This window comes from Eptesicus fuscus, chromosome 12 (assembly GCF_027574615.1).
Source record: "Eptesicus fuscus isolate TK198812 chromosome 12, DD_ASM_mEF_20220401, whole genome shotgun sequence".
NCBI classification, from domain to species: domain Eukaryota; kingdom Metazoa; phylum Chordata; class Mammalia; order Chiroptera; family Vespertilionidae; genus Eptesicus; species Eptesicus fuscus.
This window is the reverse complement of record NC_072484.1, coordinates 60676687-60693665: the sequence shown is the minus strand read 5'-3', so window position 1 is coordinate 60693665 and position 16979 is coordinate 60676687. Positions and strand designations below refer to the sequence as shown.

The window sequence follows — 16979 nt, the reverse complement described above, 5'->3', positions numbered from 1 at the left end:
GTGACCTCATTTTTCCTTGCTGTTGAACAAAAGGCCCCTTAGGAGACCAGAAACACATGACGTTTCTCCTAGGTTGAACATTGCATGCGTTCTATTAAATATGCATGTTAGTCCATACGGTTTGCAAATACTTTTGTGTGCATGATTCATTTGAGCACAGATGAAGATCACTTAAATCAATTTGTGCTTTAAGTTTCAACTGTTTCAAAGACAAAACAGGCGAGTTGGGCTTAAAGATTCTGACATTTCTACCAGCTTAAAAAGATTTTATACTTTTCCACTTCCAATGAGGAACACCTGTAAAGTACTATTAAATATTTTAAAAGTATTTGTTTTAAGAGAGTCTAAAACCGGGTGCCTGCTTAACCACAGAACATCATTCATCTTCAAATCATTCTGTATTAATTTAGGTTCCATTACTCGATGGATATATTTCCAACAAGGCATCTATAACAGCATGGGTGGATGTTAACTAATGTGATCTATTTTTGGTTTTATCTTTTATTTATGTATTTATTTTTTCAATCCTCACCCAAGGATATGTTTTTCATTGGTTCTAGAGAGAAAGGAAGTGAGAGGGAAAGGGAGAGGAAGGGGGGGGGGAAGGAGGGAGGGAGAGGAGAGAGAGAGAGAGAGAGAGAGAGAGAGAGAGAGAGAGAGAGAGAGATTTCAATCAGGGTTCAAACCTGCAACCTGGGTATGTGCCCTGACTGCGAATCAAACCCGACACCCCTCAATGTGTGGGACAACACTGCAATCAACGGAGCTACATCGATCAGGGCAATTTTTGGGTTTATCTTTTAGTCTGCAACCTGACTTTAAACATTCTCACCAGTAATGAGCAAGTTTATTAAGAGCACAGGGATGAGAAATGTATATGATCTGACCTTCTAGCTTATTGGCCAGTATCTTCTAAAATTAATCTGGTGAAGAGAAACTATTATTTTAAAGGAAGTTTATAGATAAGCTGTTAATTGCAACTGTTCATTTTTCCTTGGCAAAGCAGAGATGGAGAGTGAAATGCAGGCAGGCCCTGCATGGAGATCTTGGCACTGTTATTTGGAATACCTAGACCTCATGAGGGTCGCTGTTTGCCTATGTATATAAAGCATACTTCCCACAGACTCCCTATTTATATCTGGGCCCTAGAGAATACTCCACTTTATGGGGCAATACTTTTCAATCAATCTCAAATAGCATCGAGTAAGTGAATCCAAACATAACCTGCCACACCCTGACCATGTGGGGACAACACAGCCGGGAAGAGCAATGCCAGCTGACCCAGAAGCTGTACTTGAGGAGTGAGCTTCACTGGAGCTTGGAGGAATGAAAACAAAAGTTGTTTACGGAAGGCTTAGCTTTTGATTTAAAAAACATTTTTTTCTTCCAATTCTACTGAGAAATAATTTCAAGTGTTCACCTCTATCTGGAGGCCAACATGCTGGAGACAAAAGCTTCTTTATAAAGTATGGAGAACTTGTATAGGTGTTCTGACAAGTCTTGGCTACAGGCATGACGTGCTGAGGAAAGTGTGTCTTATTCTAAGCATGTTATTTACTGCTTCAGAGGCCTGAAGGGGAATTTTGAGTTATGAAAATATAAACCATATTTCTCTCTCTGAAAATCCTTATTAAAAGTGTTCGTACCACACAGAGTATGAGGAAGACAAACAGAAGAAAAACAGATGAACAGCAAACAGAAGGAAGTCACTTGAGCACAGTTGCAGCTCCTGTGCGGGAGGGGAGGTTCTGGAACTATTTCCACTATAAACCTTCGCTCTGCATTTTTATTATCTTCACATAAAAATTTGCTTCTAGCTCAAAGTCCCTAGAGGAAATGTCTTTTAGGTTTCTCTTTTTCAAATTATCAGCAAATTATAATTATGAACAAATAAAACTGATTATATAAGGTGTATATGGGGTGGTGGTGGGGATAAGCGTGAAGAGGTAGGTCAGTGCGGAGATAAGCATTTAGTTTAACAAGATGGACTATCTCCAAAAACTGTGCTTTGATTTACTGACGTGTCTAAAGAAAGAATGTTAGTGAGAATAGGAAGTTGACTAGCCCTTAACTTAGAAAAGAAACAATCACAGGTACTGGCGATGACAATCCTCAAATTCATGCAGGTAGGTAGATGCTTTGTTGGGCCAACATGAGATAACCTTCTTGCCAAGTTGGAATATTCTACAGCTTAATTGGTGTCTGGCCCACAGTAACTCCCGATTCATTCATTCGTTCACTCATTCACTCACTCATTCTTGTATTCTCATTCAGCATCTGCTTCTAGCCAGCTCTCTACCACGCGGTTCGTAGGTACTTGTTGAATCCATGAATGTGCTCTGGGGCATTTTTCTGGTGTGAGGTCATGAGGCAACATTCTGCCCAGGCGTCTCCCTCTTTAGCTGGCCTGTGACACAAAATGTCTTTGCGAGGCTGAGGGCAGTTCTGTCTTATGGACAGTGACATTTCTCATTGTAAACAACTATCTGTATCTGGTTTTCCCTATCAGTCCCTGTGGCCTATGCCAGTGTGACCTGAAGTTCTGAAACATGCCACACAGCACCCAGAGTCTCTGAGCATAACAGGTGTAACTTTAACTCTGCCCTGTTAACATCCATGCATGGTTCTCTTCTTGAGTATAGTGCCTTGGGTATAGTCCACTTCATCTTTTCTTTTGTCTGAATTGTGCTAACTTGACAGGGCTGGCTCCTGGATTGGAGCTCTGAGCTTAGTCTTGATGGCCCCATCAAGACTAAGGTGTCTTTTTGTGCAGGCCAGGGCTAATGGGTCTCCACACAGAAGCTCAGAGGCCTGTGTGGGAACAGGGAGACCCCGGATGCTCCGTGTCATATTTGAGGACATCTAAGACAATTTTAATTAAGAGACATTTTCAGATATGACTGTATCATAGAAGATTTGCTTCTTTGAGAAGCATAACTTAGAAGGAAGAAGGAAGGGGTTGCACTATAGATTCGTTTTATTAAAGACTAACCATGAGATTTTGAGGGGTGTGCTTTGTAAAGCCCGTGCAAGAGGCAGCATGCAATCCATGGGAAGGAGCATAAGCTCTGAGCCTCTTCTCGGGGAGAAGCACGTCACCATGCATTACTAGCATCCCCGTCCGCACACTGCAGCACACAGCTACATGTTAGTTCTGCTTCCAACCCCTGCTTCTCCCCCCATGGGTCTCAATTCTGATACTCATGAAATGAGATGAGTAATAATAAAGTAGTCAGAGGACAGAAAATACATTACATTGGTTATAGCACAAAGCCTAGTACAAAATAGGCACTTAATATTTACTGAATGAATAGACAAATAAAAACACTGAGTTTCAGAAAGGAAAGTATTATATCAACCCAAATTACTAATATGGAAAGAAAATATATTTATCACTTTTTATTAAAGGAGAAAGAAACATATTTAAAATCAACAGTTTTTGACACTATAATATATTCATATTAGAAAACATATTTAATCATATGCAACCTAGATTATTGAATAAAGTAAAATCTACAACTGCCCTGCTGCTATTATTGTCTGACTTACTCATTTCTATCCCAGATTTTTCTGTGATTACTCCCTATTATCTTTGTTTCCAGTTTCTATCCGGGATAATTCCACACTAATTAATCTACTTAAAGCACTGTTTTCATCCCTTGTCTCCCTGCCTTTCATTAAATAACACGCCTTATTCAAAGCCTCTTAACAAGTCCTCACTTTACCTCAGTCCTTTGTTCTTGGCCCCTCTAGCTCAGGGTTTTTATCTGGGTGTACAGATTTTTCAGGCTGGGTTTTATTAATTCTGTGAGTGCCTAAACAGCTATGTAAAAGTGTGTGTACATGTGAATTTTTCCAGAGAGAAGATCCATTTCAACAAGTGATTAAGGAAACTCAAGAAGCCACAGAGGTGAAGACCTTTGCTATCTCACACCTTCTGTGGGGGCGGTGCGCCTCCCAAACCTCAGCAGTCCTCCCATTAGCTGGTCCTCTGATAAGGGAACACATCCTTCAAGGCCCGCTGAAGTCTTGCCCTGCCTCCTTCTTCCCATCCCCCAACACGTCCTCTACCCCTTCTTCAGCTCCTGGGTATCCCAGTCAAGTGCTGGGGCATTACCACCTGACTATGACATGCCCTTCAGATTTCATAATGCACGGCTGCTCCCCCTGAAGGAGTTACAGGGAAGTTCCTCGGGCAGGATCCTCCGATATTTGTGTGTCCAACCCACAGATGAGCTTAGACGTGAGGAAGAGGGACTTGGTGCTGGGCAGGCCCTGCCCATCACAGACTTTTTGAGTTCCTTCCACAACAATCTGGCACCATCTTTTCTGAGTTCTTTAAAGCAACAGTCTTGAAGACAGTTTGAAAATAAAAGTAAACAATAATAAAAAGAACACTTCTGCAGGGCCCCCTCGTTTGCCCAACATGAGGCTGGCAGGTGTTCTCCCGAATCATTTTGGAGTGGTTCTAAATGTGTTCCTCCTGCTCAAGGCCTGCACGGACTCTGTGGGGTATCCGGGTACCTTTTCATTGTGAAATATGGTAAGTTCTCGGCAATCCTACCCAGCTGTGTACTCATCTGCCCTTCACAGTGAACTGTGCTTTTGAAATCCTAAGTCTGCCCTGGCTCTGAGTGCGGACATGGAGTAACAGACGTGCTTCCTCTCCTTTGATCCCTGGTGCGCCTAATCATAAATCCTGAATGCTACAGTTGTATTAATGGCTGGTCAGGCAGATGTGATGAAGTGAATACTGGATCATCAAAGTGTTAGCTACCAGACGGAAAACAATTAAATGGAGGGGAAATAGAAAGAACATACTAAAAAAAGCCAAAGATCTGGCTTGAATGTGGTCTCTTCAATTTGCAGAAACATTACTATTATCATCAAAGGTCAAAGTCAGTTACTGGTAGAAAAATCAATAAAGCTGAAGGAGGGGGAGAGACTAAATAGATAAATTCATGACATGCCCTCTACATTGAAGGAATGTGTTGAAAATCTATATATTTCCAACTCTTGGGAATGAAAGTGGTTGTCAGTTTCATGGGTTCCTGCTGTGAACAGGTTTTAAAGAATTATATCATTGCAAAATAGAGGGGGAAAAAAGGGAGCAGAGATTGAAAGATTGCATTTGTGTTAGACTTTATCACCCATTTTGTTGGACTCTTAGGTGTTTGTGTTTTTATTTGAATGAAGGTGATCCATGCGCATGTTCTACCTCTCCATGCCAATTACTGCAGATGACCAGAAATCTTTATTACTGGCAATCTGAGACCACAGTTATACTTGTAGCATACTATACAGGTATACCTTGTTTTACTGTCCTTTGCTTTATTGTATTGTCCTTTGCTTTATTTGTCTTTTACAAATTGAAAGTTTGGGGCAGCCCTGCATCAAGCGAGTCTACTGGCCCTATTTTTCTTTTCTTTCTTTTTTTTTTTTTTTGGCCCTATTTTCCCCACAGCATTTGCTCACTTTATGTCTGTGTCACATTTTGGGAATTCTCTCAGTATTTTAAACTTTTGAATTATTATATTTTTATGGTGATCTATGATCAGTGATCTTTGATGTTAATATTGTAATTTGGGGAGCCATCATCATCATCATCATTGGAACTTGAAGATGTGACAGAATTGCTACAATATCAAAACCACAAAGAGTGGTTTTCTGAGATGGAATCTACCGGTGAACATGGCATGAAAATTGTTATAACGACATCACTGGATTCAGAATATTATATACATTTAGTTGATAAATCACAGAAGACTTTGAAGGGATGCTACCATATTGGACAGCACAGATAGACAATTTCAGCCACAGCAGGAAGTCTACTGGACAGTGTTGCAAGAAGTGTTGGGATTCTGCTCTCTGGCTACAACAGCCTTTTCTCCTATTCTGTGACTCTTTAACTGAACCTGGCCTCCTTCCCTCTCCTCGCAGTCCATCGGACACCTATGACCCCCTGCCACCAAGCCTAGACCTTCCAACCATGATTTTCTTGGCATCCTTGATTCCCATGCTTCTTGACGTTCTGTGTACAGCCTCCTGCTAATCCCTAATCATTGGCAGGTCACATCCTTTTGATTTTCCTGCTCTTGTTTATTGGATACTAGAGGCCCGGTGCACAGGATTTGTGCACTGGTGGGGGGCGTGGCCTGCGGGGATCAGCCTGCTGTGGGAGCACCACTCATCCTGGTAAGCCAAGCAGTGCTCCCACTGTGGGAGCACACTGACCACCAGGGGCAGCTCCTGCATTGAGCGTCTGCCCCCTGGTGGTCAGTACGCATCATAGCGACTGGTCGACTGGTTGTTCTGGTCTTTCCACCATTTGGTCGCTGGGCTTTTATTATATAGGATAATGAATTACTGGAAACAATGATAAAATAATAAAATGGAGAGAACGTATGCTCTTTAACCCTAACTGGGTCCTCTCTGCTTCTTAGTACTTCTTCAATTCATCTTTTATTGACTCACTAATTCATCCTTTATGATACCTTGTTCCTGAAAACATCAGAATTTTAATGATCCTCATTCTCCACAGATGACTTGCCTCATAATTGGTGGGGAAGATGATAAAAAACCAGGCCAAGAAGTTCCTCAACATGTTCCTATAGCTTTATTTCAGTTTTCCTTTAGCCAAAGTGATCCACCATCTGCTTTCCACTCAGGAGCACAAATTTCTTGAATTCAGATCTTTGCTCATGATATCTCTGCCATTTAGAAGTTCTCCCAATCTCACCTCTGCCACAAAGCTGTTTTCAGATTATTACATCTGATCTAAAATATATTTTCTTCTCCAAGTTCCCCTAACATTTTCGCTGTACCTCTCACACAAGTTTTCAATTGATTTCGTATGTACTAATATATAGGTCATCTCACATCTTCTCCACTAAACTGCAAGTGGTGTGAGAAAGAGAGCTTGCTGGAGTCAGCTTGCATCTCTGGTGGCAACTGGCACAGGTCCTTGCACAGAGTGTGTTCAGTACATACATGTTTAGTGAATATATATATATATTTGCAGATGTCAGATTAATTCCTAAGGTAGAGAGATTTAATTCAATAATGAATGGATGAATACAATTCTTCTAATGATCTCAACATTAAATTCTAACTAAACCATTACATACCAGAACTTCTGCTGATAAAACAGGGTGCATGTGTTGGTGACTAGAACTGCAATAAATGGTGCTATAGCAGTGTGCAAATATCTGAGGGAGGGTGAAGTAGGCACACAATGATAGAGAATGGGCAAATAACTAAAGAAAGACATTAAAGCTGAAATAAACTTACCTTGGGTAGCAATATAATGATTGGGTCGATGATAGCCCTAAAAATAAATGAGAAATAATATTTCACAAACCTAAAATTGATAAGCAGCACAGAGGTCACATGCTAAGTGTGCCAAAATGAACGCATCCACAAATACCAACAGTTGCATCACTTGAAAGTTGAATTATCAGATTAAGTGCCATTGAGTTTCTCTTAATAAGCAAAGGTGCATCAATTATTACAGTTCTGATGCTTGCAGAGGGGGTGTGAGTAACTGAATTGCACACTGGCTGTGAGATGACAGATGAGCAAGAAACACCAACAACTTATAGATTCTCTGAAATAACATGACCATGACTCTTAGTAGAGTGCAAACAGGCTGAGAATGTACAACAGAATTTCATTTATGGTTGGGCGTTATTGGCAACGTGCCAAGGCTTTAACACATATTCTGTTATATTGGTATAGGCAGTTATATCAATAGAAATACTAAACATCATTCTTAAACACTGCTAATACCATGATGTGACGCTGTAGCAAAGACCAGGAATTTAAAGAGGCAGCAATTAGACAAGACCCCCTTCCTTTCACTGTGACCCTATAAGAAGGGGAAAGATGAAAACTGAGACCACATAAAGAAGGGGGCAAAGAACACCATAGAATCAATATCTGGGAAAGATAAAGTCAACTTAGAGAAAATTACACACAGGAAACATAATGTCACCACGGACCTTAATACTTTCCATCTCTGTCCCCTGAGATGACCTAAAATACTGCACCCAAAGCCACATGGAAAACAGAGTAAAGAAACTTAAAGAGGAAATATGGATTTTTTTTTTTAGTCAACTTAAATGCATATCTGTTAGATTGTTTTGCTCTTAAAAACAGGTTGAACAACAAAATAATGAACAACAAAAGCAAACACATTCTTTTGTACAACTGACCTGCTATGGGTTTCAAACATAGAATCATGGCACAGATTAAATACGATTATTTAGATGATCCCTCACTTCTTGCCAGCTGATAAGCTCTACCCGGCAAGATCTTGGTCTCACTCATTTGCTCTATATGTCAGTGCTAGCAAGGTGCTAGGAGGTAGGAGGAACTCATTTGTTAAACTGAAATAATCCACACAGTCCATTGATGACCTATATTGCTAAACACAATGGCCATTTTTCAATCCTCATCTAATTGATCTATCAGTAGCATGAACACAATTAATCCCCTTGAAATACTTTCTTCGTTGGCTTCCAGGATATAACACTCTCCTGGTCTTCCTCCCTCCCTCCCTTATTCATTTGTTGGTTCCTCCCCTTCACCTTGATGTGATGTTGATGTGTCCAGTTCTTAGATGCTTTCCTCTGTCTACACTCACTTCTTGTTGATCTCTTTCAGTCTCATGGCCTTCAATACTGTCTGTACATGGATGAGTCCTGCATTTTTACTCCCAGTCTTGGCCTTTCCCCTGAAATCCTGATGTGATATCAATTGCCTACTTTACACTTCCACTTGGATGTTTAACATTTATTTAAAACTTAAAACTGGACTCATGTCCTACCTACCTCCTACCTGAATCTGCTCCATCCTTCTTCTCAGATAACTGTAACTCCATCTCTTGAAGGCATCCTGACCCCTCTCTTCTTCCTACACCCCATAGCCAATGTGCCAGCAAATCCATGGTCTCTACTTTCAGCATAAATCCATCATCCGACCATTTCTCACCTTCCAGTGCCACCACTCGGCCCAGCCACCATCTTTCTCTCTGATTGCTTCCACAGCCATCTAACAGGTCTCCTTGCTTCTACTCTCATCCATCTTCAGTTCATCCTCTTCTCAGCTGCCAGATCATGTCATTCCTCCATTCAAATCCCTCTTATGACTGCCCATCTCACAGTAAAAGCCCAAGTGCTTATGGCTGTTTCTATCACCTGGCTACTCGACCTCTCTCATCTCATCACCTACGATTCTCTTTCCCTTCACAATATTCCACCAACACTCACCAGCTTGTTTTTCTTCAAATTCGCCAGGTATCCTCCATATCAAGACCTTTTCACAGCTGTTTCCCAGCCTGGAATGTTCTTCCCCCAGATATCTACATGCTCAATCTCTCATTTTCCTTTGCTCAAATGTACTTTCTCAGTGGAGCTGACTCCAGCCGCTCTACTCAAAATTGCAATCCATCTCTGCTGGTCTCCTTATTCCCCCTTTATGGCTTTTATTTTCTACACACCACACACTACAATCAGAATAACTGACTTATTTCATTTATTGGCTCTTTCTCTCAATCAGCTCATCAGCTCCATTAGGTCAGAGGTTTGCTTTTTGTTTTGGTATGAGTTGTTCACAGTTATATCTCCAGTATCTAAAACAGTAACTGACATGTAATAGGTGCTCAATAAAATCATATTGACTAAATGAATAAAGAGGCCCTGAATATTGACTCTTTCTATGTTAAAATTAAAACTAATTAATCTGGCAGTTTCATTACTTTTATGTCTTTCTTCCTCTGTATTGCTACCCACCCATTTTTTAAAGTTTAGTTCAAATTACCTCCACTACAATGCCTAATCTGATCACATTTACATCTTTAGTCAGATTCATCAAACACTTCTTAAGTGCTTGCAATATTTCGGGCATGAATCATGTGCAGGGAATACAAAGCTGAATAAGACATTGTCCCTGTGCTCAGGGATTGTAGGAGCTGAAATTGGAGTATGAAGAAGATTCCCTTGGAATACCCCAAAAGAAGGAGTGTTATAGAGAAGAGGTTTCTTCATCTTCTAAATTGTGAGGCAGAGGAAAAAGTCTAAGAACTGGACACATCCAACATCACATCAAGGTGAAGGGGAGGAACCAACAAATGAATAAGGGAGGGAGGTAGGAAGACCAGGAGAGTGTTATATCCTGGAAGCCAATGAAGAAAGTATTTCAAGGAGATTAATTGCATTCATGATGCTGATAGATCAATTAGATGAGGATTAAAAAATGGCCATTGTTTCAGAGAGAATCACTGATTGGCTGCCTCTTGCATGCTGCTCACCTGGGACCAAGCCCCCAACCTGGGCTTGTGCCCTGACCAGGAATTGAACCATGACCTCTTGGTTCATAGGCCGACGCTCAACCACTGGGCCACACAGGCTGGGCTAAAAACAACATTCTTATAGTTATTTTTAGGTAACTCCTGGAGATTGTAATGCGAGGGCTTTAAATAGCATCTGAGTAATACTCAACCAAGAAAATAAAAGAATACATATATAAAACCTGTCCATGGAAGTATTGGTGGACGAGGAAATAGTGTGACAGCCAAGCAGAGAATGGCTTGGGAACTGTAAGAGGGCTGAAATCTGCTTAATGTAAACTTGGGCTGTAGAGGTAACAACAACTTTCCCTTGATTTTCAGTCTACTTTTGATTTCATTCATTCTTTCAACTGAAAATATGCTGTCGCCTAAAGAATTTATTCTAATGTAAGACATTAAGTTAACACGATGCAGAATGAACAAAGAAGCAGTCTTCAATAATTAAACAGCTTGCATATTTAAGGGCATGTCTTGCGTGCATCAGAAGTCCTGGTTAACAGCTGCAGACTACTTTGAAGGCAACTTAAAAGTGCAGTGATGACAAGAGATGGCAAATCATTGAATTAGGAATTAGAGAGTTTTGTCCTCTTAATATGCAAACAGATTTTTTTTAAAGTGTCAAACAATCGAAGTTGTTGACAAAAAATGGAAATAACATTTTCTGAGTCTACATTGACATGGGATGGCAAAAAAGGCACTGCATGTTACAGAGAAGTTACCAGCAAAGAGGCTGATTTGAGAAAAGGAGTGGCCAAACCCTCACTGTAAAGTTCTGTGGTGTATGGGGCAATGTTGATGTGAGTGCTTCAGGAACGGGACCAACAGGTGTCCACCAGTCCAGTGGCATGCACACCATGTGGTGTGTGTCAGAACAGGTAGGCTTATTGACAGTTTCAAGGTACATACATCGATATAATTCCCATTGATGTAGTCTGAGTTGTTGTCTCCTTCTAAGGTCTGCAGCCTCACCCTGGAATGATCATCTGAAAAGGAAAAGGAAAACGATTAACAAAAGCAATCTGTTGAGATGCTCAGAGCCCCGGATTAAAAGAACATTATATGGAGACCATCAATGTCCATGCTGCTTTATTTCCTATTTTGCTATTAAGACTGGTAAGAATTTACAATTCTTTGCATTTCACAGTAAATCTCATTAACTTATTCTTTGATCATTTACGGATATTATGTAGAGTTGAGGAAAGTTTGAAACTTCTACATAAGAGTCCTCTGAATCACAACAGGATTTTTTTCTTGGATTGAAAGTTTAGTAACTTCACTAAATCACATATAAGCCCTGAGATTTTGAAGGTTGCCTATGACATCCACCTTGACAAATGATGGTTATAAACCCCAGCCCAGCCTTCTGGGAGGTGAGGACATGGTTCTAACTTCAGTCATCGTCCATGATTTCTCTAAGCCCTCCTTCTGCACCTGAGGGCATATAGGCAGGTAGAGCAAGGCTCTCCCCATCAGTCATGTGACTACATGAGACTCAATTATGCCAGCAAGCCTGAGCAATGCATCTGGAGAAGGGAATGACAGCACATGCCTCAAACTGGGCCACTTTAAGGATTAAATGAAAACACATCGTGCCAAGCATGATGTCTGGCACACAAGTACTGGAGAGTTGTGTTTATGGTATTAGTCAACTATATTTAAATTATTTTCTGAATGAAAAATTTTCTCCACAAATACCATTGAGAAATCTCAATTATTTCCTTGAAAATCTATATTTTAAAAAGAAAAGTTCAAAAAACCCTATAAGGCCAGAGGTTTTCCTTTTTGCTCACTTTTCTATTCCTGACCCTGAGATTAAGGCCTGGAACATACCTGGTTTCCCCCCAATTTGTTTTTTTTTTAAATGAATAAAAGTGAAACTTTTATTGTGTGAAAAATATGTGATGTAAAAATTATTTTCCTAAATGAATTCTGTTTTTAGCAGAGAAATCTTTCCTTCCAAATAGATGACAGTAACCCAGGAATAGATGCAAATGCAGTCAGAATTTTTTCTCATGGTGACCTGCTTTACTATATTTTGCTTAAAACCTGAGACTCCCTGTCCATAGATTGCTCGTGTTGTGGGGGAGGTGAGCCAGTGAGGCACAGGGTATGTGTGGATTGTTGTGGCTTTTGTATTTTTTAGGAGAGCTGGTGCACACGCACAGCTATTCCAGGGTGGAGCTATAAGCATTCCTCAGGTAAAGCCACTTGAGCCTTCCGGATGAAGGATGCTACAATAGAACTGAATCATGGCCGTTCTACACACATCAGGCTTTTAGTCAGCTCCTCTGGAGGGAGATTAGGTTTACCTCCCTGTAGCCCTCGACTTTCCCTGGGCAGTTTTTTAAAAGGCAGGCCCTGCATTTACAGGCACCCAATTTTTAGAAGCAGGGCTGTCTTAGGATCTATTGCTCCTCCTTGTCAGAATCCCCATCCACAGTTTATTTCTCTTAGACCTTCGGGATAAATGCCGCCCATTCCCCATGATTTACCACCCCTGGGCTTCTCATATTGTTCACAATGTTCTCATTAAGGACTTCAATCTCTGACAAGACTGCGTTCTCATCTCCCATAAGCAGCACCTTTGAAAGAGAGTTTCCCCATAATCTCCTACCATTAAGTCAGTTAACCCCTCAGTTTAAAAAAAAAAAATTTGGCTGCCATTTCTCCAAATTTAATTGCTCTACTCCTCTGATGATGGAGCAAGATACGTGTACAGAGTATTTCCTGAGCAGACTGAGATTGTTTTTATTTCTCTTTATATGCCTAGTAGTATCTTCTCTTTATTGTAAAGTTGATTCTACTAGATTATAACCTCTTATGGTCAGAGACCACATAGTGTCCATTCTAAATATCCCCAAGAGGCCTGGCTGGCATGGCTCAGTGGTTGAGCATCGACCTATGAACCAGGAGGTCACACTTCAATTCCTGACCAGGGCACATGCTCTGGTTGCAGGCTCAATCCCCAGTGTGGAGTGTGCAGAGGGAAGCTGATTAATGATTCTCTCTCATCACTGATATTTCTATTTCTTTCCCTCTCCCTTCCTCTCTGAAATAAAAAACAAAATATATTAAAAAATATCCCCAAGAGCACCTTTGACAAGGCCACTGAGCCCAATCTCAGCCTGGGCTGCACTGCCACATGCAGCAGTCCTGGCCAACACACAGCCGGTGAGCACAAAGCATTGAACTCTGCCCCACTAACAAACATGGTGTCATGATGGTCACAGATCCACCCTTAGAGCAGCTAAGTTGTGATCAGGCAAGTTTCACTGGGGCTCCCAGGGTGTTGGCAAGGGTCTTGCTCTGGTTTTATGAGTGTTTGCTTTACAATAATCTATTAAACTCTCTATGGATGTTTTATACCACTTTCTGTACCTATATTTCATTATCCTATCTAATAAAAAGGTAATTTGCAAATTAACCATCACTCCATCACAAAGATGGCAGTGCCCATAGCCACAAGATGGTGGCGCCCAGTCCCCTCAGCCCCGCTGGAGTCCCCCATTCCTGGGGGGACGGCCGCTGAGAGCGGGCAGCGTGAGCGGCCTGGCAGAATGCTTGTTTCATCACTGTGGCGACGAGGCAAGTGTTCCGCCCTGGCCGCGGAGGGTCTCTGGGCAGCGGGCACAGAGCGGCCAGGCCCCACAGAGAGCAGAGAACCACAGGGAGTGGGCCTAAGCCATCAGGGCTCCTGGATTGTAGAGGGCTCTCCTGAGGGCTCCAAGATTGGAGAGGGTGCAGGTTGGGCTGAGGGACCCACCTGCCGTGTATGAATTTCGTGCACCGGGCCTCTAGTTTAAAAATAAGCGTTCACATGGAGGACATTATGCTAAGTGAAGTCAACCAGTCCCAAAAGGACAAGTACTGTATCACCCCTTATATGAAATCCTAGAGTGTTCAGAATCACAGAGACAGAGAGTAGAATGGTGGGTGGCAGGGCTGGGAGGAGGGGATAGTGAGTTGTTGTTTAATGGGCACAGAGTTGCAGTTTGGGAAGATGAAAAGTTCTGGAGAAGGATGGTGGTGGTGGCTGCACAACCATGCTAATGAACTTGATCAGTACATTAATGAACTGAATCACTGATCAGTACATTAATGAACTGAAATGTACACCTAACAATACTCAGGATGGTAAGGTTTATATTACATATATTTTACCACAAGAAATTGAGAGTCCACTCTCTCATCCCTCCCTTGCAGAATACCTCTTCATGTTCCCCTCGAACCCCAGATATCCTAGGAAACAGATCTTTCAAAGGAGGGAAGGGAACCTTATGGACTTGCAGTCTGAGAGGCCTCAGGAGTCCCTCTGTTGGGCAGCCTCTCCTGAGACGGGCTAGTCCCCTTTCCCTGACGACATAGAGGTGGAGGTAGCAGTGACTCTATAGCTTGCTACTAGGGGACAGATGTCCTATGTCATTCATGTGTACTTAGTAGATATGTTTAAGAATTACTGAAATGAGGTTTATGGAGCATTTTTTCTTTCAGTGATAAAATGTGTGGTTCATAGTAAGAATTAAGTAAAAGTGAGCTGTTGCTTGTATCATTACTGCCAATGACTTCATTCAAGACCTGATAATTTTTCACCTGGACTATTTCATTCTTGTCTCCAGACTCCTCCCTCTCCAGTGAATCCATGCTGAGATCGTCTTTTCTAAACCAGAATTTATTCTCTCCCCACCTAGTTTAAACCATTCAATGATATCAACAGGGAACTAATGACCAGTAATGACAAGGTCTTATAAAACAATGGACGGTAATGCAATCATAAAAAGGCTTACTCTGCCTTTACCTGGAAAGACCCCTGTGGCCTATTGTAGAGTGGAGTAGAGCAGGTTACACAGCAGCATGTCTCAGGGAGTCTGTCTGTATGAAACTCTACGAATTTGTACATGTGTGTAGGGATGCATGGTGGGATGACTGAAAGGATAGGTTTTCTGCTGGGTGGGAAAATTTGGGGTGATATTTACTTCCATTTTTGTGATTTTATGTACTACTTCAATTTTCTACAGTTTATACTAATTTTATAATCAGAAAGAAAACAACAGACCTATCTTTATTTAACAAAAATAAAACCATCAACTTCAAGGCATAGAACAAAAAGAGACTTGAAGGAAACAGAAAACAGAAAGTTAGCTGGGTTTGAATTTTATTGGTGAGGTTCTGGGTAATTTTCCCCAAGTTTTCATTACCACACAATTTTTCTTTAATGTGTATGAGTGGCATTTATAATTAGGGAAAAAAAGAACCTATTTAGCCAGGAATGACTGGAATGTGATCAAAAGCCAACTAAAATTTATGTCATAATTATAACTCAATGTTATACATCAAGAAAGTTAACAAAATCTGACATTGAGACACAATCTGCTTAAAGGCCGAAATTGCCATTCCTCTCATTTATTTCAAAAAAGACTTTACTATATGAAAACATTATATTTTTGGGGTAAGAAACAGGCACATAAAGACCTGTTATAAAGCATAACAAACCGCAGCCACATAGATCAGTGGTTCTCTCTTCCCAAAACAAATATCAGCTATGAAATTCCTCAAGCTCCGAGATGGCTTGTGTTGTGGGGCATCCCAGGCACTTGTTTTGTGAAGTGGCCCCTCCACGTTGAGGGAGGTGAGGAAAGCCAGGGAGAGTTCCTTCAGGAAAATGCCTTTCTCCAGCCACTCTCCTGGGCCGTGCAGGGAGGTGATTTCAGGGAGGTCAAGTGCTCTCTGCAGCCCAAGGTCACCCATGGTTAAGCCCCATTTAGGGGAAAAAACTAACAAAGACCGTGAAATCTCTAAGTATAAGTGTTTCTTGTTCTTTTTAGTTTTACTAATCACAAAATGAAGTAACTACTCTTGAAAGTACAATTTAAAATCTGTAACTACAGCTTTTGAAATATTTGAGTCTTTTATATATGATATAAATACAATGATAATCAGCTAGGGAGAAATTCTAGCACTCTACAGATTGTGAAAAGCATTTGTAAATATAAATTAATAAGTACTATGATGAATAACTACATGTTAAAATTACAAATAGAATTTTAAGCTATATAAATATAGATTGATGGAAATGGATAACTATTCATATTGTTACCAAATTGATATCATTTTATGTCAGATACAGACACTGTGCTTAATATAGCTCAAGTTTTTCTATCATGGAAATAGGAGATGTGTATATCTTAACTTGGCAAAAAAAACAATTAAATGGATGCTTTCAGCATAAAAATAAAAGTATAACAAACCACTGCTCACTGATGAACAATTATAATCTGCTGGCATGTATGTGACCATGCATGTATGTATTTATGCATGCAAGTGTATGTATTAATGAATGAGTGTGCATGCATGTTTTTATATATGCAGGTGTGTATGCATGCATTTATGAATGAATATGCATGTATGCATTTGTGTGTTCATGCATGTATTTGTGGATATGCATGCCTGTATGTTTGCATTCATACAACAGAAGTGGGATAATGTGATATTTATTGTAAAACAGGTCTCTATGCTTTAAGCCCCTGAAACATGTTACTGATGCCCTTTAAAACATGCTAAGTAGCTTCAAATATTTTACGATTTTCATACTAAACACAACAGATATGGGGAACAGGCTTGCTTGCATGTGATT

At 40.7% G+C, this 16979-nt stretch overlaps 1 protein-coding gene across 1 annotated transcript in view; it reads right to left on the bottom strand.

Annotated features, from left to right (window-relative positions):
• PTPRM (protein tyrosine phosphatase receptor type M) overlaps window positions 1–16979 on the bottom strand; it is a 650464-nt gene that overhangs the window by 65236 nt on the left and 568249 nt on the right. Inside the window, exons 19-20 of the mRNA XM_008159881.3 lie at window positions 11255–11331; window positions 7291–7327 (exon numbers count right to left, since the gene is read on the bottom strand). Coding sequence (XP_008158103.2) covers window positions 7291–7327; window positions 11255–11331 — 114 coding nt within the window. The remainder of the gene's footprint in view (window positions 1–7290; window positions 7328–11254; window positions 11332–16979) is intronic.